Below are 27,475 nucleotides of genomic sequence, written 5' to 3'. Positions count from 1 at the left end.
CATAGTAGCTTAGTAATAGGCTTCCTAAGTCGTGACGTAATCCTGCGCAGCAACGCATGGCAACAAACCGGCTGGCTCTAAACAGTCGAGAAAAATGGCTGACACGAACTCTATTTCCATCACCGCCCTTATGAAAAACTTCTCCAATGAGCATAAAAGTGTGTCGAGAGGTGAAAACCATCATAAGTCAGGTCATGTTTTGACTTTCTCGTACTCGGATGGCATGATGTTCGGCAAAGTTCAAGCCAGCATGAAGAATAAAGAGTATTCTGTGAAGGTAAGTCATTTCGTCTTCTCACTCTCAAAATCTTACATCCCCGTAAAACTACTGTTGGACAATAATCAGTTTACTTTGAGTTTAGGCAGATATAGTATATCCAATGGAAATATTTAACTGTTTACGTTCGATTGTAGTTGAGAGAGAGAGAGAGAGAGAGAGAGAGAGAGAGAGAGAGAGAGAGAGAGAGAGAGAGAGAGAGAGAGAGAGAGAGAGTCATTGAATCATTGTTCTTGTCTTATGGACCACGGACTTTGAGGTCTTGCTTCGCAAATTTTCGTTGCTATTGACTATAGTCTACTACATACTACTTAGTACAGTATTGTAACCTTTAGTATAGTACTCATAGGAGCATCACAATCCCCAATCACGCTAGACATTTTATCATACTTCATGTAAGTAGACATAAGGGCAGCGTGGATCAGCGGTACGGTCTTTGCTTCGTACCCGAAAGGTACCGAGTTCTATCACCCGCCGCTGTGTTGTGTGGCCTTGAGCAAGTCACCTCACCCTAGCTCAATTTGCGGCGCTGCACTGCGGCTGATGCCGCGGTTATTCCAGTCTTCCCTTCGAATAGACCCTAGAGATAAATTTCCCCTATTGGATGAATAAAGAGAATTTTATTTATTTATTTATTCAGACCAGTGTTGGTCACGGTAAACTAAACTTCCTATTGGGTTAAGGTGTAATGTAAATGTTGCTGCTCGAAACTCGAAGAAATCAATAACATTGTGAAATTGAATGTGAACTTCAATTTAATATACGAAAACAGATAAACTGGACGTTTCGGATTTTCCCTTTATAAACAAAACAGGATGAATGAAAGAAACACTAATTATTTTTTTGAATTGTTTTTATACAGCGTAATATCCACTAAATGTGCTCAAAGTGCTTTACAAGGGGTCCCTGGTCAACAGCAATATTTAACATGCAAGACGGGACATGATGCCTGTTAGGCGATATTACAATTTTTTCAGACAATGACAACGCTGTTAACGGCCAGGTACTCATTTGACACCTGAGTATGGTGAGAGATTGTGAGTAAAGAGCCTTCTCCAAGGACTCAACTATGCGCTAAGCGAGGCTCAAACCCAGGCCCTTCTGATCCGAAAGCGAGTGTCATACCACAAGACCACATAGCTGCACAGCAGACGTTTTATTATTATTAGATTTTGTTTGTTTGTTTATGCCTATTGAGCATGATCGCAGCTCTAAATATGAATCTTTTATTCTTTTACTTCCACAGATCTATCTTGATGATGCCTTGGACATACAGAAAACAACTTGCGAATGCCCAAGGGGATCTTATAAATGTTCGCACGCTGTAGCCCTTTTTCTCCATGCTCTGGATAATCTGAGTCGTACTGACACGGAATGCCAGTGGAAAAAGAAACGTCAAGCAGACGATACCACTAAGACAGCCGAGGAGCTTTTCCCTGTTAAAATGAAGTACGACCCACTATCCAGAGCAGTAACAGATGATGACAGGTCTTGGTTTTACAGCCAGCTCAGTGGCTGTGGTCAATTCACTGGGTTACAGTGGTTGATGCAGCCAGAGCCTCGCAGTGATTTTACTTTACACCATTTACCTTTAGTTGATAATATTTTACACGATCCATGTTTTTTATCTTTTGATGATAAAACAAATTATTTTTTGAGAAAATGAAAGTATCTGTTGATTATATTTCAACTATAGCATGCCTTACCAAAGGACAGAATTCCAATGCTTCTTGGCATCTTGTTAGGAAGGGTAGGCTAACTGCTCGTAACTTTGGGTCAGTGTTATTCACTAAAAAAAATTCTCAAGCTTTAGTAAAACGAAGTGGTTATTTGTACTACCACTACAAATAGCGAAAACTACGGCTTTTCACTATTTGTACTCCCAGAACTCTTATGTGTTTAAAGTTGCAAACCACCGCTCCTTTACCTCTTTGTAGCTACTCCCAGCACTCTTATGCGTTTAAAGTTGCATTTGTGAGCTTTCAAGGACCAGCCGACCAGCCTCCACTTTTCGCGGTCTTTCTTTGAGAAGTGTGAAGCAAAAAAAAAAAAATGGCCCTCTCGGTAAACGAGACATTCTCATCTTTTCTCCAATTTGAAAACATTCGAAAATGAGAATAATGTACTTTTATTTAAAAGTCAACAAAGAAGGTAAGTAAACTAGATACGACAATTTTTTCCTTAATTAAGTGGCAATCTTTCTCGTCATTCTCACTCTAACTCTATCAATAATAGGAAGGCTAGCACTATTCAGTATCTGATACTGAATAGTGGTTTTGCACTATTCAGTATCAGATACTGAATAGTGGTTTTGCACTATTCAGTATCAGATACTGAATAGCGGTTTTGCACTATTCAGTATCTGATACTGAATAGTGGTTTTGCACTATAATACGGTGTTTTTTTCCCCGAAACCTGACAAAGTTATGGGAAGAGGGCAGCTGTGGGAGTGAATATGGGACTCAGAGAAGTGTACACCAGTGGGGAGTGAACCTGGGACTCTGGGTTTTGTAAAAAAGCAATAACAATATGGCGGGGGGGGGGGGGGGGATTACATTTTTACGAAACCCGACAATATGCGGCAAAGTTGGGGAAAGTAGGGAAAGCGTGGGGAGTGAACCGGGGACTCAATGAAGTGTACACCAGTGGGGAGTGAACCTGAGACTATGGTTTTCGGCGGGCTTCAGCTAGTTTCATATAAAAGCAATTAATTTTTTACGAAACCCGACGAAACCTGGCAATATCCGAGAAAGTTATGGTAGTAGGCAACAGTGCTGGGGAGTGAACCTGAGATTCGGGGAAGTGTACACTAGTGGGGAGTGAACCTGGGACTGGTTTCGGCGGGTTTTGAAAAAAAAAGCAATTACTTTTTGTTTACAAAATGCACCAAATCCCAACAAAATGGGGCAAAGTTATGGAAAGTAGGCAAATAATGGGGAGTGAACCTGAGACTAAGGGAAGTGTACACCAGTAGGGAGTGAACCTGAGACCATGGTTTTCGGCGAGTTTCAGCGAGTTTCACATAAAAGCATTTACTTTTTACGAAACCCGGCAATATCCGACAAAGTTATGGGAAGTAGGCAACAGTGGGGAGTGAACCTGAGACTCAGGGAAGTGTACACCAGTGGGGAGTAAACCTGAGACTTTGGTTCTCGGCGGGTTTCAGGGAGTTTCACATAAAAGCAATTACTTTTTTACGAAACCAGGAAATATCCGACAAAGTTATGGGAAGTAGGCAACAGTGGGGAGTGAACCTGAGATTTATGGAAGTGTACACCAGTGGGGAGTGAACCTGAGACTATGGTTTTCGACGGGTTTCAGCGAGTTTCACATAAAAGCAATTACTTTTTTTAGAAACCCGGCAATATCCGACAAAGTTATGGGAAGTAGGCAGCAGTGGGGATTGAATCTGGGATTTGGACACAGATGAGGATTGAACCTGGGACTGCGAGAGGCTGATACCAGTGGACAGTGAGCTCAGAATGTACTTTTATTTCGAAACCTACTGAAATTGTCAAAAGTTATGGGAAGGGGGCACCATTGGGCAATGAACCGGGATTCAGGGAAGTGCACACCGGTTGGGAGTGAACCTGGGACTGTGAGAAGAGGATATCAGTGGAAATGAACCTGGGACTATGGAAGATAGATACTAGTGGGAAATGAAGCCGGACTATGGGAGTTGGGTACCAGACGAGAATGAAGCAATTACTTTTTTACAAAACCCACCGAAAAACCATAGACTTAGGTTTACTCCCCAATAGTCTACACTTCCCTGAGTCTCGGGTTCACTCCCCCACTGTTGCCTACTTTCTTTCCATAACTTTGTGGGATATTGTCGGGTTTCATAAAAAAGTAATTGCTTTTTTTTTTTACGAAACCCAGTCCAGGTTCACTCCCCAATGGTGTACACTTCCCTGAGTCCCAGGTTCACTCCCCACTGCTACCTACTTCCCATAACTTTGTCGGGTTCGGCGTGTTTTGGAGGTTTCGTAAAAAAAAGAAAACACCCTAAAAATACCACCTGTATTCAGAAAATAGATGTCAATTGTAGTCTAATATTCAGTAATTATTTATTATTTATATTATATTATTATTATTTATATATTATTTTATTATTTTTATTATTAATATATTATTTATTATTATTATTATAATTATTATTATTATTATTTTTATTATTATTATTATTATTATTATATTATTAATTATTATTATTATATTATATTTTTTATTATTTTTATTATTATTATTATTATTATTATTATTTATTATTTATTATTATTATTTTATTATTATATTATTATTAATTAATTATTATTATTATATATTATTATTATTATTATATATTATTATTATTATATTATTATTATTATTATTATTATTATTATTATATTATTATTATTATTATTATTATTATTTATTATATTATTTATTATTATTATTATTATTATTATTTTATTATTATTATTATTATTATATTATTATTATTATTATTATTATTATTATTATATTATTATTATTAGTATTATTATTATCACGTAAATTTTAATATATTACGGCAATTAATTCACGGAAGTACATCACTCAATTAATAATGGCAGAAAGTCTGGCCACATATTTATAATGAATCGGGTTTGTCTTAGATGACCAAACAAACAAACAAACAAACAAACAAACAACAACAACAAATGAGACAAACAAAAAAAAAGCAAGATTTTAAAAAATAATAAACAATAGAAGAGCACATCATTGAAAAACAACAACGAGATTATAACACATAAAAGATATTCGTAATAAATCGATAACTGATTAAATTACTCGAACTACTTGATTAAAAAAAATAATAATCATAATAATGATGATGATGATGACGATTACAACAACAACAACAACAATATAATAATAATAACAATAATAATAATAATAATAATAATAATAATAATAATATATAATAATAATAATAATAATAATAATAATAATAATAATAATAATAATAATAATAATAGTAAGTAATAAATAATAATAATAATAATAATAATAATAATAATAATAATAATAATAATAATAATAATAATAATAATAATAATAATAATAATAATAATAATAAAAGAACAATAGTATAATATCAACATTAAAGCATATTACAAGCAAATAAAATTATTAAAACAAAAGTTTAAAAAATATCAATAGACAGAAGGAATTTTTAAAATATTGGGGAAAAAAAAAAGTTATCCCTGCCGGGATTTGAACTCTCGAACCTTAAGCTCAGAGTCAAACAGCTAATATCCACCAAGCCATGGTGTCACTGAACATTTAGTGACATTTAATCATGTCTATTTAGATATTTAAAAATGTATTTGAATGCCACTCTTACTTTGATATTTTGAACTATGTTAATTGCACCATAGCAGAAATTTAAAAATTACGATCAAAATATTTTTACAACTTTGAATCGGGCTTTCAGTTACTGTACGTGTTCAATCTGGAAGTAGGTCAGCAGTTCAACCGAGATTGTCGCACTTTTCACTCTCTCTATAAAAAAGAGTTCCTTGTGGATACTGAATAGTGGCAAAGCACTATTCAGTATCAGATACTGAATAACCACTTCCTAATAGAGCAGTAAAGTTAGGTGCCCCAAACGTAAACAATAACAAGTTGCTAGTGATTTCCGTTAGGGACCGGAATAATTTACGCACAATATAGGTCTCCCAATTTTGTAGTTTGAGTTGTAGGCAATACACTTTCAGTATTGAAAATATGTTTACATAAAATCTAACAGTTGCAGAAATAATAATATAAGGCTAAATTATTATGAAAATCAGGCTCCGAATAATTCTCGTTTTGTTCACACCAGCGCAATAATTTGCTCTGGCCTAAAAATAGATAGACTGTAACTTTTGATAAATTTTAGAAAATTTTACCTTTTGTTCCATAAAATATCCATATCTAGACATTATTTGATGCATGATCGAGTATTTATGAATATGTGTTTCTTTTGCCACCTAACAGCCAAATTTTAAAGGTTATTTTTTTCTATTATTTACATTGGAACGTGAGCTGTCAAGACAGGAACATGTGGTTTGCCACGTGCTTCTCGACCTTTGTTTACGTTTGGGGCACCTAACTTTACTGCTCTATAGGAATAGGAAAATATGTGACCAAAACACAGCAACCCAATGGATAATCGAGTATAATTCAGAAACGGCCTCAGATACAACTTTGAAAGTTTTACATGTGGTAATTCAACATCTCTGTAATACATTGCAAACAGAAAAAAAATTATTTATTGAGAAAGAAAAGTATGGTTTAGAGCTGAAACAACTGAAATCAAGGAAAAATAGACCACGACATGCAAATGAATGACCTATTGGAATTTTGGAAAAGTCGACAATTAAATATTTATTCACATGTAGATAGACCAACTACACCACTGAATCAGCGTCATTTAGTTATTCACTTTTAACTTTTCAAAATGAAAATAGACCTCATAAAAGCAGAGATATGGATTGATAAATTTTTGAGGTTGTGTATTAGTGTTTTAAATGATCGAAAATAGGTGATTTTAAAAACTTCCCCTCCCCCGTTCCCCGAAATTGGACAGACGTCCGTCAAAGGATAAAAAACGTCAAAATCAACAGTGAAAAATCAATCGGAAAAAAAAGGAAGAGAATTGTAAATTATAAAATGAATGCATGGACATGAAAACGCCAATTAATTGAATAATTTAAAACAAAAATAACTTCCATAAATGGAATATATTGTAAGATATAAAGATGTAAAGTTTTGATGTGGATTGACGAAGTTATCTCTCAAACGCAGCAGACAACAGGAAGTGAATCAGTATAAGAAAATGGCAGCTTTTGTAAACAATCGAGGCCAATAACTTGTTTTTTGGGGAGCTCTAACTTTTGAGTGCAAACATATTTTGCTCTGAAATTTTCAGAGAAACTACTTTAATATGTATCTCAGAAGGAATTTTTTTTATTAAGAAGGACCATCTCTGGTTTAAAAGTTATAAGCGTTTAAACACATATAGGCTACCTACTCTCTTTACGCAAAGATTTCTCAAAATCATGATATAGGAAGGGGAGTGACTATTCTCATCCCCCTAGTCTAGGACTAGGATGCTAGTCTTCATAATAGTAGTCCACAATTGTTGTATGTTTAATCCAAAGGTTGTAATGCAGTAATTTGTAAAAAAAAATCAATCAAATCCAAATCGCAAAAAGCCGGCGACGTTTTTTTCCGTAATCCAATCGGCCGGGGGGGGGGGGGAGGGGAAAAGGGGCCGCCTATAGGAAGATAAAAATATTAGCATCATTGTATGTAGAATTTTATGCCCTTTCCAATGATATATAACACATGCCATTTCATTCAACTGAGAAAGAAGAATGAACATTTTAAAATCACTCCTAAATTTTTTCCCCTCAAAAACGGAAACAGAAATCCTCACCTGTTTTCAACTCGCGAGAGCTACTTCTTGCAAGTGCCTACTAAGAGGGTTGAACTTGAACCTGAACATGCTCCTTCTCTTCTTCTTCTTCTACTTATAACTACAACTAGATACTACTCCTCTCCTGAATGATCGGAACCGTTTAAGAAGCTAAATTACGGGTTCCACCGGCGCAGCTCTCTAGACTTCCAGTCCCACAGTGCCCAGTATGGGCGGGAGACTTTACCCCCGATGTTCCCCGAGTCTCGAGGTAGTTTCACTTTATAATTGTTTTAGCTTTTGAACTGTGGATCTTTTGTCAAACGTTTTATTTTAATTTTTCAAATTTAGTAGCACTTTAAAGGCCTGCGTTAGGTATCGCTCTGCTGTACTGTAACTGTAAGAGCGTAAGAATAAGAACATGGTAAAAGTACCGTAAAAGTATGCTGATGAAAATGATATTGACAATGAAATTATAATAAGAACAATAGAACTTATAAACAAATCAATAAAGAAGCTTTAAAAAATGAAATTTAAAAGAAGTAAGAAAAGACTGCCTCAAGAAGTGAAAAAAATTGTCCCTGTTGTTGAGATGTGAAGTGGACATGTTTTAATAATCGTGTCTGTTTAGAATTAGAAGAAATGAAAGATGCCACTTTTTATTTTAAATGTAGATTGCACATTAGCAGAACACTAAAAAAAAAGTTAAGAAAGAAAATCCAATGTGGCAACTTGGTTGCTAGTGAAAAAAGTAAAATTACTCCGCTCAGCATTGCTGCTGGTGTGATGTCTAGTGTTAGTTAGGTGTCACTATGTTAGAGTGATATCTTGTTACTTCATATTTTCATTTTCAAACCTGTAGAACAACTTGATTGATTTGTAAATTTCCTTATATGACCATTGTTTTAGTTTTCTGCAGCCATTATAATTCAATTTGAAATATTGAAAGGTACTGGAGAGGAGTCTTAGCGGGGTTTTTTTTTGTCTGTTAGTTTTAGTTATAGGTCATAGTGCAGGTCCAAGTGTTGGAAATGTACAATGTTTTATTTTTTATTTTAAGGTTAGTTGAAGGAATACTTTCCTTAGCTCAAGGAACGTGCAGAAGACCTCCCCTATTTACTACTTACTACTACTACCCAAGTACTAGTGCTAGACTACTTCTTCCGCCACCTCGCTCCTAAACGGACTGACACCACAGGCAACTGATATTATTCTCTGTCTCTCTCTCTCTCTCTCTCCCTCTCTCTCTCTCCCTCTCTCTCTCTCTCTCTCTCTCTCTCTCTCTCTCTCTCTCTGAGTGTGTATCTGTCTGTCTATTTCTGCCCATCTCCCCTCTTTTTACTAATTAGTTTGTAGGTGTTTGGCAAATTCTCAAGAACAGCCAAGATATATGCGCTGTGTGGCACTCACTTCCGGATTGGAAGGTCCTGGGGTCGAGCCTCGCCAAGGACTCACATTCTCTCACTGTACTCATGTGTATGATTTCCTATCCGCTAAGAGCGTTGTCTGTCAGAAGAAACGTTCTACTTGTTACGTGTTGCTGCTAGTCATGGATCCTTTGTAAAGTGCTTTGAGCATGTTTGGTGGATATTGCGGCTTATGAAAGCTCAATTCTTTTTTTAATATTTATATATATATAAAAAAGACGCAGGATGATGACGGGCATGCGCTACTTTATGATGTAGTATAAACCATTCCTAATATATGATTTTGCTAAATAGGCCTACACTCAAATTTTACGAGTGTATCTGGTGGCAAATATTAGACACTCGTTGCCACTGTGATTTTGGTGAAACTTGGCTTATACCCAGATACATGAATTTTCATAATACGGCTTCAAACAAGCGATCTGAACTTCAATTTATAATGTAGTAATTTTTCTCAAATGACAGCTTGATTGAATGTGACAAGATCCTTTTACTTAATACAATTCAATTTAGTGTGGTCTGTAGTTGTTTGCCTAATATTAGAATGCACAGAATTTGAATTTTTATTGACTTTAAATATTGAAAACAACATGCCTTTGGCTTTCCATTTGTGCCATTCAGCTTTTGACCTAGTCCCTGATTTGAGTACCACGTCACAAATTTAAGTTCTTGCATACAATTTTGTACTTTTAATCTTTTTTCTTTTTACATTTATCCATCCTCACTTTATCCGGAGAATCGCCTGCCCCTCGTGAATGAGACAGTGAAGGCTATCAGGGCTGAGAATCTTCCGCCTAAAGGCGGATTTCCGCCTAAACGGTGTTTTATCTCCGCCCATCACCATCACAATTCCGCCTTTTAAAAAGACTCACCACAACCACTACATCAACATCCCTATCACCATTACTACTACAACCACCACCACATCATCATCTCTATCACCACCACCATCACTACTACAACTACTACCACATCATCATTCCTACCTATCACCATTAATACTACAACCAACCCCATCATCATCCCTACCACCACCACCATCCCTACGACAACTACCACCACATCATCATCCCGACCATCACCACCACTACAGCTACAACCACTACTATAACTACCATCACACCATCATCCCTCAGTGATGATAATCTTCCGCGGAATTCCGCGATTTTAGGATTTTTCTGAAATTTTCAACTGTTTTTGCCGTGTCAAACATTTTCGGCTAAGAGGTAATTTAGCTGAAAAATCACCAATATGTCTTTTGTCATTTTTTGACACCTCTGCTCAGCTGCATGATTTTTGATGACATTCCCATGCCCATGACATTAGTCTAGACACACTGTTGCCAAATGTGAATAGTGGTACTAACCCATGACGGCCTTGGATGAAAAGATGATCAAAAGGGAAGGGGATGGAGCAAATGGGTGTCAATATTTTTGTACCATTTAGCTTTGTACTCCTTTTTTGTTTGTTTGTTTGTTTGTTTGTTCTGAATTCAATTGAATTCATTATAACTTATCTCTAATTACCAATTAAAACAAAAATCAGAGTGGTCTCGCTCTCTCTTTCTCTCTCTCTCTCTCTCTCTCTCTCTCTCTCTCTCTCTCTCTCTCTTTGTCTATCTATCTATCTATCTATCTATCTATCTATCTCTCACTCTTTTTCTTTCTTTCTTTTCCATATTTTATTTCTCAGCTTACCTTCTAACTTCACATTATTATGTTTATAGATATCACTTTGTAATAGAGAGAAAATACAACAGTAAGTTTGGCCGATCGATTTAAGTAATAATTTTTTTAAAGGCTTGATTTAGATTCGCTCATTTGATGGAATAAGTTTTGCAATTGATTAAAGATTCTTATCATAAGCTGCATAACCACAAGGTTACAGTAATACACACACACTAGCCGTGTTTGTAGTATAAAAAAATACCTCCTTTTGGCCAAAAGTTTATTATAATCTCTTGATATAGTGGGAAGCATTATAGAGCTCTAAAATTTTTAATTGGAAATGACAATTTTAAAAATTATATTTACAAAAAGTCAGTAATATCCTGTGATCAGAATAGACGTGTTTTAGAAGTTAGTAATATATTACGTAATATTAAGTAACAATGAATAGCTGTGTTATTTTTTGCATTAGATTTGGGCTTGACAGACGGGCCGAGAGATTTTGCTCCTTTTTTTACAAATTATCATTATCATCACTGATCCCTACAACCACTACGCGGGTGGTTGGATGGGAGCATCACCCTTGAATCATATACCTATGATGTTCGCATGGGTGTACGATCCGATAGTGATGTCGTTTCTTCTTCTCTTTACTAGCCTATCCTGCTTCTTTGGTTTGTGATTGTATTTTTGACAGGGGATATTTTTTTCTGTAAATCTTCTGCCTGTTTGCTCTTGGTTATTTATAATTTAGCTTATGATATCTTTAGGTTATGATTTTGATTTACATTTGTACTATTTTTGTTAGATTGCTTGTTTTTTTGTTTCAGCGGTCTCTCATATAACCTCAATTGTGTTGGAAGAGACCTAAAGCAACAAACAAACAAACTACAACCACTACTACAACAACCACCACCACATCATCATTCCTATTACCAATACAACTACATCCTTCGCCACCACATCATCCCAACTATCACTACTAATACTACCACCACATGATCCCTTCCACAACTATTACAACCACCACCACACGATCATTCCCAACACCTCTACAACTACAACCACCATATCATCATCCTTATCACGACCCTACTACAACCACCACTGCATCATCATCCCTACCGCTACCTTTTTTAACTGCAAGTACAATATGTTGTAATTACACTTTCAACTTTTGAAATTCCTCCAAGTGGTGACAGAAATTATTGCGAGACGCATTTTGGATTGCATCTCAGAATATTTTAATGAAATTCAAATTTATACGTTATCGTCGCATAGATGGGTCTTGAAATATTCGCTGAAAAATTTCCTCCATTTTCGTGACCCGTCATTCTCACTCCTGAACCATCATGACATCATGACCATCCCCACTACAAAAGCAACTATCACATTATCATCAGTAACACCATCTCCACAACCACATCATCACTGTCATCATTATAATCAGTACCACCTCTAGTGCAAGCACCACTTTCACATCATCTTCCTGGTGGGGTCTTTACTTGCATAAGTCAGAATTGCTTTCTGTCTTTGTCTTGGCTTGATCCTTTTCCTGGCCGGCCAGATTCATTGGCAGGGAGGGAAGCAATTAAATGTATAGTCATGGTTTTTGGGAGATGATGTGTTTGTCTTCGTAAATAATCTCTCTTTTGTGTGACGTTAGATTTGTTGTTCTACATTTTGTATTACGCTCACAAGGATTCTGTGCTTGTGTCTTGGTGAAACTTTTAGGTGACTTTAAACTAACTACATTGATAGTTTGATCTTGGTGTCCGTTTCTCACAAACGGACTCCAAGATCAAACTATCAATGTAGTTAGTTTGAAGTCACCTAATTAAACCAGTCTCACCTTTTGTCCGTTACTTTTGACCTTACTTAAATCTATATTTTTTTACAGCCCCATTTTTACCTTTTAAGTGGTGCTGAAATGACCTACAAGTAAAAGTGAAGCAAGCGCCGTAAAAACCCTTCGAACAAATAGCTCAAAACTCTCTCTCTCTCTCTCTCTCTCTCTTCTCTCTCTCTCTCTCTCTCTCTCTCTCTCTATCCATCTATCTCTCTTTACACAAACACTCATAGACACATAAATCAATAAAGCACACTTATTTCTTTAGTCCCGATTAGCTTCCATGGTCATCCTCCACTACTTACCAATAACAGGTCTTCACAAACACCTTGACTTCAATCTCTCTCCTCTCTCTCCTCTCCTCTCTCTCCTCTCTCCTCTTCTCTCTCTCTCTCACTATCATACACACATATGCACGTTCACATACAAATCAATAAAGTTCACTCAGTTCTTTAGCCTGATTATTTTTCACTTTCATCGTTCTGTACTCATCACTAGATTTACTTTGAGCTCTCTCTCTCTCTCTCTCTCTCTCTCTCTCTCTCTCTCTCTCTCTCTCTCTCTCTCTCTCTCTCTCTCTGCCTCCCTCACACACACACACACACACACACAAATCAGTAAAGAGCACCCAGGTCTTTAGCCTAAATATGTTTTCATTTTTCATAATCCTATACTTAACAGTGATACACACACACACACACACACACACACACATAACATAAATAATATATATATATATATATATATATATATATATATATATATATCAACATATGATTCTATTAAATGTTAAATTTCTGGCAATTTCCAACATGAAACATACGTTAACTTAATATTTACGATTAACAAATAAAACACAACACACATAACAATAACGTTCACTCAATACTCAATCATCATCATCATCATTATCATCATCATCATCATCACCATCATCATCATCTTCATCATCATCATCGATCATCATCATCATCACACATGCCACTAACTACACAACAACAACAACAACTACTACTACTACTACTACTACTACTACTACTACTACTACTACTACTACTACTACTACTACTACTACTCACTACAACCACCACCATCGCCACACTATCATTTCATGAAGGACCACCACTACTACTACTACAACCACCTCCACCACATCATCATCATCACCATCAATACCACCACCACGACGACGACGACATCAAAACACTATCACCATTAAAACAAGAACCACTACCACATCCTTACCATCACTACTACAGCCTCCTCCAACACAACAATATCACCACCACCACTTCTGCAACCAGCACAACCACATACATCATCATTATCATTACTGCCACCAGTACAACATCCACCATCATATCATTATTACCACCAACCCTACCATTAATTTTTATATTTTATACGTCATAATGAAATTGGTTTTGGAACTTTACTTGATTTGAAACAAGGGGTATTGGGATGATTATAAATCTCAATAGATTATATTTAGTTTGCAGAAATTCCTGTTTAAGCATTGAAATTATTCGGAATTGTTTCTGAAATTTACGTGAGCCAAATTTTCAGTTGGCGTCTCTGGTAAACTTGAAACAATGGGAGGTGGGCATTAGTGAATCTGTGAATAAGGGAAATGTGGCGACTATCACTACTACTACAACCATCACCACATCATCCCTACCACAACTACTACACCACCACCACATCATCATACCTACGACTACCATTACTACAACCACCATGTTATAATTACACTTTCAGTTTTTGAAATTCCTCCGAGTGGTGTCAGAAATTGCTGCGAGACACATTTTGGATTGCATCACAATATATTTTAATGAAATTTAAATTTATAGGTTATTTTTGCATGGATGCTTCTTGATCTTAGCGCTGAAAAATTTCCTCCTTTTAGTGACCGGTCATTTCACCCCTGATTTTAGTGAAATTCAAATTTATAGGTTATGGTCGCATGGATGGGTCAGGATCTTCATGATGAAAAATTTTCTCCTTTTTTGTGACCAGTCATTCTCACCCCTGATGGTCTCATCCACGAAGTCGGTAAGTAGGTCATGTGTATCTAAACTAAAACCCTATTTAATTCAAGTATGAGCAGTTTGAGAAAGTGGTAAATAAATGGCCGGGGTTTTATCAACTACGAAACGTTGATCCATGTAAAAGTCTTAACTAACACTTTCTCACCATACACGATTTCATATCAGTAACACCGTTTTCGTTGTCGAATAAAATCAAAAGCATGACACCAAGCAGAAGTTATAATTTGCTCTATACGCCAAGTGTCGTTGAAGCTACGGCTTGTTCTCCCCCTTTTAATGCGATTTATGCACAGTATGTAAATATTGCCTTGTATGAAAAATTACGTTTAAAATCATTTACTGGAGTTGAATAGAGTTATCTGTCTTACTCAAGGACACAAAGCAAAGAAGAGACCCAATTTAAAATATGTCAGGAGGTTGGATGACTGCATGCTTATATAAAATGACATAACAAGACGATAGTCGAGTATCACGCCCACTTCCCAATTGATAAAATGCTCGTTAAACGTTAGAATTAACCAGTGGATTTTTGACCAATCAAAACATGGAATTCGTGACATATCTTCACACGTGCTCGGACAAACATAGTTGGCTATTTATAAATAATAGCTTGAATAAAATCGACATCTCTCTGATCATTGTTATTGTTTTTCTACAGCACAAAATAGGTGACTTGATATCACACGATTTTCTCGATCAGATTATAAACGTTAAAGTTTTCTAGTTGTTTTCTGTGTTGGTTCAACTGATCGAGCGGTAGAACAGTGGGTATTTTACTTATACCATCGATACTAAAACCTGTGTAGTTTGCTATGTTTACCAATCACTGCCATGGACTACATTATGACAACTTTCCGAGGGGCATGGTTATCTAGGTGTCTATTACAGATGGAGCAGGCACTCCACACACTCATGAACACACACACACACACAGACACACACACCATATGAGCAAATGTGAATCAACAAAATCAATAAAATCAGATTACTGTAGGTAAACAAGTAAATCAAATATAGTATTACTTATCACTGTGGGTCATGGTGGTGGTGGTGATGATGAGAATGATGATGATGATTTGATGATGATGATGATGATGATATGATGGATGAGTGATGACGATGTTGATGTGATGATGATGATGATGATGATGATGATGATGATGATGGATGATGATGATGATGATGATGATGATTATGATGATGGTGATGATGTGATATGATGATGATGATGATGATGTGATGATAGTGATAGATGATTGATGATATGATGATGATGATGATGATGATGATGATGATGATGATGGTAAACGATTACGATGATGATGATGCCTATCCCTTGTGTCAATTATATACTTGGTACATCATTTTATAGCAAAACAAAAAAATTGAGCTTTTTATACAGGGCAATATCCAATAAACGCGCTTTACATGGGTCCGTGTCCAACAGCAACAATTATTATGTGACAAGACTCCTTTCAGGCGATATTACCATTTTTTTTTTCAAAGATTCAGCGCTGTAAACGGCCAGGTACTCATTTTACACATGATTGCGTTGAGAGAATGTGAATAAAGAGTCTTTTCCAAGGACTCAACTATGCGCCGAGCGCGGCTCGAACTCAGGACCTTCCGATCCAATAGCTATGTCTCACCACAAGACCACATAGAGGCGCAAGTAACGAAAAGTGTATTTCCATTCAAACGCTCTATCTGATGAAACATAGGGTTTTGTTTTGTCATTCTCTTCCTCTCCCTCTCTCTTTCTCTCCCACCTTCCCCTCTCTACTTCCCTCCCCCCCCTTCTCTCTCTCCTTCTCTATCTCTCTTCCCACCTTCCCTCTCCCCTCCTCTCTCTCTCTCTCTATCCTCCCTCTCCCCCTCTTTCTTTTTCTCTGTCCCCTCTCTCTCTATTCTCTACCTCTTTCTTTCTTTCTCTCCCTCTTCTCTCTTTCTCTCTTCTCTCTCTCTCTCTCTCCTCTCTTCTCTCTCATCTCTCTCTCTCTCCTCTCCCTTTCCCTCCTTCTCTATCTCCTTCTCTCTCTCTCACACTCTCTCCCCTCTCTCCTTGTTACCATAAAACAAACCCTTCAAAAAACAAATACACAAACTTGAAACGACACAGCTGTCGAAAGCAACTCAATTAATTACACTGCAGTCCCTTTAAAACTACGTTAAAATCAACTCTCGCTTAAAATAAGCTCTGAGGCTAGTCCCGATTTTTCTGCTCCATATCATTGGTAATTCAAAACGGTTAAGATAAACTCCGTCCCTGAGCTTGTCCAGATACGATAAACTAATCAATCTGGATCTCTACGACAAAGGCTAAGATAGACAGGGAGTCTCTCAACCCCCTCCAACCCCTCCCCCCAATCTCCATCATTTAGTGTCCTCATTGCGCAATCACGAAACAACACCGGCTGTCATATTAGTCGAGTGTGTAGTGGGTGAAAGATTCACTGAACCTTACGAGTATGTCACCATAATATGACGCAAACACTCACACGCGCACGTGAGCACGTTAGTTTTTACTTTTGTTATAGCACTAGCACACTAGAGAAAATAGGTATTGAGGCCATAGCTAAGCAATCATTGTAGAGTATAGGCAAAGGCATTTGTCCATCATCCCTGCCACTCCCTCCCCATGGTCTCATCCACAAAGTCGGTAGGTAGGTCATGTGTATCTAAACTAAAACCCTATTAATTTGAGTATGAGCAGTTTGAGAAAGTAGCAAATAAATGGCCGGGGTTTTATCAACTACGTCACGTTGATCTATGGAAAAGGCTTAACTAACACTTTCTCACCTTACACGAGTTTCATATCAGTAACACCCTTGTCGTTGTCGAATAAATTCAATAGCATGACACCAAGCAGAAGTTATAATTTGCTCTATACGCCAAGTGTCGTTGAAGCTACGGCTTGTTCTCTCCCCGTGTAATGCGATTTATGCACAGTATTTAAAATTATTTACTGGAGTTGGAGTTGAATAGAGTTATCTGTCTTACTTAAGGACACAAAGAAGAGAGCCCAATTTAAAATATGTCAGGAGATTCAAACGCCCTATCAGGTGCAACAACGTTTTTTTGTCATTCATTCTCCTCCTCTCTCTCTCCTCTGTCTCTCTCTCTCTCTCTCTCTCTCCTTCCATCTCTCTACCTCCCTCCCCCCTCTCTCTCCTTCTCTCTCTCTATTTCTCCCACCTTCCCACTCCCTCTGTCTCCTCCTCTCCTTCCCCCTCTCACTCTTTCTTTTTTTTTCTCTGTCTCCCCCTCTTGTCTCTCTCTTTTTTCTCTCTGTTTCTCCCTCTCTCTCTCCCCCTCTCTCTTTCTCTCTCTCCCCTCATTATTTCTCTCCCCCTCTCTCTCTCCTTCTTTTCTCTCCCCCTCTCCCCCCTCTCTCTCTCCTCTCTCTCTCTCCTCTCCTGTAACCATAAAACAAACCCTTCTAAACTCAGATACACAAACTTGAAACGGCACAGCTGTCGAAAGCAACTCTCAAATAATTACACTGCAGTCCCTGTAAATAAACTCTCGCTTAAAATAAGCTCTGAGGCTATTCCCGATTTTTCTGCTCCATATCATTCGTAATTCAAAACGTTTAAGATAAACTCCGTCCCTGAGCTTGTCCAGATACGATAAACTGATCAATCTGGATCTCTACGACAAAGGCTAAGATAGACAGAGAGTCTCTCAACCCCCTCCACCCCCTCCCCCCAATCTCCATCATTTAGTGTCCTCATTGCGCAATCACGAAACAACACCGGCTGTCATATTAGTCGAGTGTGTAGTGGGTGAAAGATTCACTGAACCTTACGAGTATGTCACCATAATATGACGCAAACACTCACACGCGCACGTGAGCACGTTAGTTTTTACTTTTGTTATAGCACTAGCACACTAGAGAAAATAGGTATTGAGGCCATAGCTAAGCAATCATTGTAGAGTATAGGCAAAGGCATTTGTCCATCATCCCTGCCACTCCCTCCCCCATGGTCTCATCCACAAAGTCGGTAGGTAGGTCATGTGTATCTAAACTAAAACCCTATTAATTTGAGTATGAGCAGTTTGAGAAAGTAGCAAATAAATGGCCGGGGTTTTATCAACTACGTCACGTTGATCTATGGAAAAGGCTTAACTAACACTTTCTCACCTTACACGAGTTTCATATCAGTAACACCCTTGTCGTTGTCGAATAAATTCAATAGCATGACACCAAGCAGAAGTTATAATTTGCTCTATACGCCAAGTGTCGTTGAAGCTACGGCTTGTTCTCCCCCGTGTAATGCGATTTATGCACAGTATTTAAAATTATTTACTGGAGTTGGAGTTGAATAGAGTTATCTGTCTTACTTAAGGACACAAAGAAGAGAGCCCAATTTAAAATATGTCAGGAGATTCAAACGCCCTATCAGGTGCAACAACGTTTTTTTGTCATTCTATTCCCTCCTCTCTCCTCTCTCTCTCCTCTCTCTCTCTCTCCTCTCTCTCTCTCTCTCTCTCTCTCTCTCTTCTCCTTCCATCTCTTCTACCTCCTCCTCCCCCTCTCTCTCTCCTTCCTCTCTCTCTCTATTTCTCCCACCTTCCCACTCCCTCTGTCTCCTCCTCTCCTTCCCCCTCTCACTCTTTCTTTTTTTTTCTCCTGTCTCCCCCTCTTGTCTCTCTCTTTTTCTCTCTGTTTTTTCTCCTCTCCCTCTCTTCCTCTCCCTCTTCTCTTTCTCTCTCTCCCCTCATTATTTCTCTCCCCTCTCTCTCTCCTCTTCTCTCTCTCTCTCCCCCTCTCTCTCTCCTCTCTCTCTCTCTCTCCTTGTAACCATAAAACAAACCCTTCTAAACTCAGATACACAAACTTGAAACGGCACAGCTGTCGAAAGCAACTCTCAAATAATTACACTGCAGTCCCTGTAAATAAACTCTCGCTTAAAATAAGCTCTGAGGCTATTCCCGATTTTTCTGCTCCATATCATTCGTAATTCAAAACGTTTAAGATAAACTCCGTCCCTGAGCTTGTCCAGATACGATAAACTGATCAATCTGGATCTCTACGACAAAGGCTAAGATAGACAGAGAGTCTCTCAACCCCCTCCACCCCTCCCCCCAATCTCCATCATTTAGTGTCCTCATTGCGCAATCACGAAACAACACCGGCTGTCATATTAGTCGAGTGTGTAGTGGGTGAAAGATTCACTGAATCTTACGAGTATGTCACCATAATATGACGCAAACACTCACACGCGCACGTGAGTACGTTAGTTTTTACTTTTGTTATAGTACTAGCACACTAGAGAAAATGGGTATTGAGGCCATAGCTAAGCAATCATTGTACTACAATTTGTAGAGTATAGGCAAAGGCATTTGTCCATTATCATTGCCACTCCCTCCCCATGGTCCAGGGCTGAGAATCTTCAGCCTAAAGTGTAATTACACTTTCAACTTTTGAAATTCCTCCTAGTGGTGTTAGAAATTATTGCGAGACGCATTTTGGATTGCATCTCAGTAGACTTTGATGAAATTCAAATTTTTACGTTATCGTCGCATAGATGGCTCTTGAACTATTCGCTGAAAAATTTCCTCCATTTTCGTGTCCCGTCATTCTCACTCCTGAACCATTATGACATCATGACCATCCCCACTACAAAAGCAACTATCACATTATCATCAGTAACACCATCTCCACAACCACATCATCACTGCCATCATTATAATCAGTACCACCTCTAGTGCAAGCACCACTATCACATCATCTTCCTGGTGGGATCTTTACTTGCATAGATCAGAATTGCTTTCTGTCTTTGTCTTGGCTTGATCCTTTTCCTGGCCGGCCAGATTCATTGGCAGGGAGGGAAGCAATTAAATGTATAGTCATGGTTTTTGGGAGATGATGTGTTTGTCCTCGTAAATCATCTCTCTTTTGTGTGACGTTAGATTTGTTGTTCTAAATTTTGTATTACGCTCACAAGGATTCTGTGCTTGTGTCTTGGTGAAACTTTTAGGTGACTTTAAACTAACTACATTGATAGTTTGATCTTGGTGTCCGTTTCTCACAAACGGACTCCAAGATCAAACTATCAATGTAGTTAGTTTGAAGTCGCCTATTTAAACCAGTCTCACCTTTTCTCCGTTACTTTTGATCTATATTTTTTTACAGCCCCATTTTTACCTTTTAAGTGGTGCTGAAATGACCTACAAGTAAAAGTGAAGCAAGCGCCGTAAAACCCTTCGAACTAATAGCTCAAAACTCTATCACTCTCTATCCATCTATCTTTCTTTACACAAACACTCATAGACAAACAAATCAATAAAGCACACTTATTTGTTTAGTCCCGATTAGTTTTCATGTTCATCCTCCACTACTTACCAATAACAGGTCATCACAAACACCTTGACTTCAATCTCTCTCTCTCTCTCTCTCTCTCTCTCTCTCTCTCTGTCCCTCTCTCTCTCTCTCTCTCTCTATCTCTCTCTCTCTCTAACTGTCATACACACACATGACACATATGCACATTCACATAGAAATCAATAAAGTTCACTCAGATCTTTAGCCTCATTAATTTTTCACTATCATCGTTCTGTACTCATCACTAGATTTACTTTGAGCTCTCTTTCTCTCTCTCTCTCCCTCTCTCTCTCTCTCTCTCTCTCTCTCTCTCTCTCTCCACACACACACACACACACATACACACACAAATCAGTAAAGAGCACCCAGTTCTTTAGCCTCAATATGTTTTCATTTTTCATCTTCCTATACTTAACAGTGATACACACACACACACAACACACATATGGTTCACTTAAATGTTAATTTCCTGGCAATTGCCAACATGAAACATTCGTTAACTTAATATTTACGATTAACAAATAAAACACAACACGCATAACAATAACGTTCAATCAATACTTTAACCTAACCTTTCTGTCGCTATCACTATATTCAATTGGAGCAGTCTCTATTTCTCTCTCTCTCTCTCTCTCTCTCTCTCTCTCTCTCTCTCTCTCTCTCTCTCTCTCATATTTTTCTCTTTCTCTCCCCCTCTGTGTGTCTCTCTCTCTCTCTCTCTCTCTCACACACACACACACACACACACACTCTATCTGTCCTTCTGTCAGACAACTTAAATCTATAAAGTGGATCATATCCTTTTCACATCAGCCATCAATCTCTTTTCATTTCCAAGTACACACCTTATCTCCACCATCATCATCATCATCATTACCATCATCATCATCATCATCATCATCATCATCATCGTCATCATCATCGTCATCATCATCACATCAATGCCACTACTACTACTACTACTACTACTACTACTACTACTACTACTACTACTACTACTACTATTACTACTACTACTACTACTACTACTACTACTACTACTACTATTACTACTACAACCACCACCATCGCCACACCATCATTTCATGAAGGACCACCACTACTACTACTACAACCACCTCCACCACATCATCATCATCACCATCATTACCACCACCACGACGACGACATCAAAACACTATCACCATTAAAACAAGAACCACTACCACATCCTTACCACCACTACTACAACCTCCTCCAACACAACAATATCACCACCACCACTTCTGCAACCAGCACAACCACATACATCATCATTATCATTACTGCCACCAGTACAACATCCACCATCATATCATTATTACCACCACCCCTACCATTCATTTTTATATTTTATACGTCATAATGAAATTGGTTTTGGAACTTTACTTGATTTGAAACAAGGGGTATTGGGATGATTATAGATCTCAATAGATTATATTTAGTTTGCAGAAATTCCTGTTTAAGCATTGAAATTATTCGGAATTGTTTCTGAAATTTATGTGAGCGAAATTTTAAGTTGGCGTCTCTGGTCAACTTGAAACAATGGGAGGTGGGCATTAGTGAATCTGTGAATAAGGGAAATGTGGCGACTACCACTACTACTACAACTACAACCATCACCACATCATCCCTACCACAACTACTACAACCACCACCACATCATCATACCTACGACTACCATTACTACAACCACCATGTTATAATTACACTTTCAGTTTTTGAAATTCCTCCGAGTGGTGTCAGAAATTGCTGCGAGACACATTTTGGATTGCATCACAATCTATTTTAATGAAATTTAAATGTATAGGTTATTTTTGCATGGATGCTTCTTGATCTTAGCGCTGAAAAATGTCCTCCTTTTTAGTGACCAGTCATTCTCACCCCTGGGCTATGGCTAAAACAAAGGTGTCCACAACCCAACTTAGGCAATACATTCAATCAAGCCAAGGATAAAATGTATTGCCTAAAAATGTCGAAGATTTGCAGCGGAGATTGTTCAAGACTGATATTGACAGGACGGACAGTGAGACGGTACAGGAATTACTGAGAGAGATAGAGGAGGAAGGAGGTGTAACAAAGTTCAGTGTGAATGAGGATGGTGGTTTTGAGTATTTGTTTTATGTAACGGGAAGAATGAGGCGTGATTTGAGTGTTTTTTGTGATGTGTTTGTTATGGATGCAACATACAAAGTAAATCGATATTTGTATCCACTTGTGAATGTTATGTGCATAGATAATGAGGGTCATGGTTATTCCAGGGTGGCCAACTTTTCAGAAACTGAATTAGAGAAAATTTTTGGTTACCGCACAATAATGTTAAGAGCAGGGTGGCCAACTTTTCAGAAACTGAATTATGGAAAATTTTTGGTTACCGCACAATAATGTTAAGAGTGAAGTAATACACAGCCTAATACTAATTTAATACTTTACAAAGAATGAAAATGAAAACAGACATTAAGTTGAAATCAGAGCAATGCTGTGTCAAGATTACAGAGGAGCAAGAAGACAAGATTTGTTTGTGTGTCTTTATATGTTACGGAATAGGTACATTTTGGTTGTCAAAACTTTCATTTTTATTTTGACATTTTCTTGATCTTTTAAAATAAAATTATAAATTAATTTAAACAACAGACTTGTTTAATATTTTAAAGATATACTTTTGTGGGGACCTTTTGTAAAATCATTAGTCCGATTGTAGTTGTAAATTTCTTTATATTCTAATGTCGTAAAATCAGTGACACCACTGAATCCCTACCAGCACTTTTACTCACTGAGTCCCTACCACCAGCGCTTTTACTGGGTTCCTACCACCAGCGCTATTACTCACCGAGTCCCTACCACCAGCGCTTTTACTCACTGAGTCATAGAGCTTTTACTCACCGAGTCCCTACCACCAGCGCTTTTACTCTTCGAGTCCCTACTACCAGTGCTATTACCGTCATAGAGCTTTTACTCACTGAGTCCCTACCACCAGCGCTTCTACTCACTGAGTCATAGACCTTTTACTCACTGACACTGAGTCCCTACCAACAGTGCTATTACTATTACCGAGTTATAGAGCTTTTACTCACTGAGTCCCTACCACCAGTGCTTTTACTCACCGAGTCATAGACCTTTTACTCACTGACACTGAGTCTCTACCACCAGTGCTATTACCGAGTTATAGAGCTTTTACTCACTGAGTCCCTACCACCAGTGCTTCTACTCACGAGTCCCTACCACCAGTGCTATTACTCACTGAGTCCCTACCACCAGTGCTTCTACTCACGAGTCCCTACCACCAGCGCTTTTACTCACTGAGTCCATACCACCAGTGCTTCTACTCACGAGTCCCTACCACCAGCGCTATTACTCACCGAGTCCCTACCACCAGCGCTTTTGCACACCGAGTCCCTACCACCAGCACTTTTATTCACCGAGTCCCTACCACCAGCGCTATCACTGAGTCATAGAGCTTCTACTCACCGAGTCCCTACCACCAGCGCTTTTACTCACTGAGTCATAGAGCTTTTACTCACCGAGTCCCTACCACCAGTGCTATTACTCACTGAGTCCCTACCACCAGCGCTTTTACTCACTGAGCACCTACGACCAGCGTTATTACTATTACTCACTGAGTCCCTACCACCAGTGCTATTACCGAGTCATAGAGCTTTTACTCACTGAGTCCCTACGACCAGCGCTATTACTCACTGAGCCCCTACAACCAGCGCTTTACTCACCGAGTCCCTACCACCAGCGCTATTACCGAGTCATAGAGCTTTTACACACTGAGCACGTGTGACCAGCGTTATTACTTACCGAGTCCCTACCACCAGCGCTATTACTCAGCGGGTCACAGAGCTTTTACTCCCCTACGACCAGCGCTATTACTCACTGAGTCCCTACCTCCAGCGCTTTTACTCGTTGAATCCCTACCACCAGCACTTTTACTCGCCGAGTCCCTACCACATGGCTATTACTGAGTCCCTAACACCAGGGCTAATACTATTAGCCACCAAATCCCTACCACCAGGGGGGACAATATAAGCTAAAATTAGACCCCAAAAATTCTTACAGTGATGCAGAAAAAAACAACGAACAGATCTCTTTCAAATTTACACAAAATGTTTCTTACAACAAGATGGATAGGTTTAGCAATAGTCTTGTAAATAAATTTTTCAGAATTTTTATTCGATTTCTTAGTGAAAATTTGGTGTGACATGACAGGAAAAAAAATTGATTTAAAAATTCATAAAACTGCTAAATTTTTGTTTAGCCCAAAACCCAACCATCATGATGCAAAACACATCATAAGAAAAATTCTGACCAAATTTGAAGACAATCTGATGGGAAACAATCCAGATGTGAATGTTAGAAAATCAGAGAATGACGCACAATGAAATTTTGAGAAAATGAAAAATTTGTCTTTAATTTGATAATAAAGCTAATAATGCAGACAAAGGCCAACATTCATCAAGTATAACCAATATGGAACAAGAAAACAGTAATATTTTATAAATTGATCAAATTCTGAAAAAAATTATAAACGATTCGCTAACCAATACCTCTAAGAAAAAAAAAATTGCGAAATAATTTAATATCTGCTATTATTCACCAAAAAATTACTTTAGTGGTCAAATACGCTTTATAGAACTATAAATTATAGTTCTAAAATTTTTAATTATATCTCATGAACTAATAATGTAATGTATAATTTGATGCTAAACACCAAAAATAACTGAATTAAAAAAAAACTTTTTTTAAGGGGCAACATAAGCTAAAATTAGACGTAAAACCCTAAAATTTCTAACATAGATGCACCAAAAACTAGCATATAAATTTCTTTCAAATTTAAACACAATGTTTCTTTCATAATAATTTTTTTAGAATTTTTATTTGATTTCAACTGAAAATTTAGCGCGGATCGACAGGAACAAATGAATTTTAAAATTTATAAAATTGCTAAATTTTAATTTACCCCCAAACACTTACATCATGATGTAAAACACATCATAGAAAAGATTCTGAATAAATTTGAAGATAATTTAAAGGAAAATGACTAAGGTAGGATTGCTAGAAAACCAGACAAATGACATAAAACAGACATTTGAGAAAGCGCAAGCTTTTTCTATAATTTGACATAAAAGGCTGATTTTGCAGACAACTAAAAGAAATGATCCATCAAACTTTCAAAATATGACCGTAATAGGACAAGAAAACGAAAATTTTGTAGATGGATCTAAGTCTAAAAAAAATTATAATCGGTTCACTAACCCATACCCCTTAGATTAAAAAAAAATGCTGTAAAATTGATTTTTTTACGCCCAGAGATAAAATAATTTTGTGGTCAAATATGATGTCATACCTTATGAATTCATCATTATAATCACAAAACCTAATTATTTACTGTATACAATAGGTTATACAGATGATTTCTAGATATATTAAATGATTTTTCAAAATATGATATGGCACGCTATCCTCATTTTTCATTTTTTTATTCTACTTGAGAGACAAGTCGTATAAAATTAGATATCTAGTCAAGTTGAACTGCAAAATCAATTCTATTTTAGACAATAAAACAGTTAAATAGTGCACTAGCTCTGAATAAAAAGCAATTTGCTTTCCCAAACCCTTGGAATAAAAATCTCTTTCGCCTCAATACAGAAAAAGTCAACACTACTTGTTTGCCACCACTTTTTTTGTAGTTCCACAAAGAGGGTTGATCCTGCTCTGGATGGAAAAATTGAAATAAAAAAGAGACACATTTCATTAGCAATTTTTGGAAATGGCATTATTGTCATAAAATGCATTTGTCAAAGACATAGCAATTTTTAAAAAATGATCATTATTCACACCAACTACGTTCGGCGTCTCGTTCGGCCCGATTTCGTTAAAGGCCTAATAACCCAATTTCCACTTAGTTCGAAATGTCTCCGTACTTCGTTCGAAATGTCTCCATACTTAGTTTCTAAATGTCTCCGTACTTCGTTCGAAATGTCTCCGTACTTCGTTCGAAATGTCTCCGTACTTAGTTCGAAATGTCTCCGTACTTAGTTTTAAATGTCTCCGTGCTTAGTTTCGAAATGTCTCCGTACTTAGTTCGAAATGTCTCCGTACTTATTTCGAAATGTCTCCGTGCTTGGTTCGAAATGTCTCTGACACAGTCACAGAGCGGATTCAGAAACAGATAGGAGTACCAGTGACATTGTATGGGCTCATAGGTGGTTGAAAGCCAGAACTGAAAAGTACAAAGAAGAGTTCACTATATTGGGCATTGCCATGAGCTCTGCCTTTGATACAATCTGCTAGTGCCGCGCTGAAGACCGGCCTGGACCGCGGTCCGACGGTCTTTTAGCTGTGAACCGAAGACAGGTCCCAGAGGGGAAGACCAGCGGCGGTCCACACTTCTTATCACCTTTCAACTAGTGCGGGGCGGTCCTT

The 27,475-nt window shown here is 37.7% G+C and overlaps 2 protein-coding genes and 1 long non-coding RNA gene across 3 annotated transcripts in view; 2 read left to right on the top strand and 1 right to left on the bottom strand.

Annotated features, from left to right (window-relative positions):
• LOC144958803 (uncharacterized) overlaps nt 1–27,475 on the bottom strand; it is a 304,414-nt gene that overhangs the window by 176,736 nt on the left and 100,203 nt on the right. The window lies entirely within an intron of this gene.
• On the top strand, nt 105–2,050 carry LOC144959085 (uncharacterized). Its single transcript, XM_078891464.1, has 2 exons — nt 105–277; nt 1,524–2,050. Exons 1-2 carry the CDS (start codon nt 131–133, stop codon nt 1,941–1,943), a joined length of 567 nt encoding a protein of 188 aa, XP_078747590.1. The 5' UTR covers nt 105–130; the 3' UTR covers nt 1,944–2,050.
• On the top strand, nt 14,559–23,677 carry LOC144958496 (uncharacterized). Its single transcript, XR_013642443.1, has 2 exons — nt 14,559–14,704; nt 22,914–23,677. It is a non-coding gene; the product is annotated as an uncharacterized LOC144958496 (long non-coding RNA).

The sequence above is a fragment of the Berghia stephanieae genome, chromosome 13, assembly GCF_034508935.2.
Source record: "Berghia stephanieae isolate SIO BIC M18660-M18661 chromosome 13, UCSD_Bste_1.3, whole genome shotgun sequence".
In the NCBI taxonomy this organism is placed as follows: domain Eukaryota; kingdom Metazoa; phylum Mollusca; class Gastropoda; order Nudibranchia; family Aeolidiidae; genus Berghia; species Berghia stephanieae.
The sequence above is the reverse complement of the archived record's forward strand: the minus strand, read 5'-3'. Positions and strand labels throughout refer to the sequence as shown.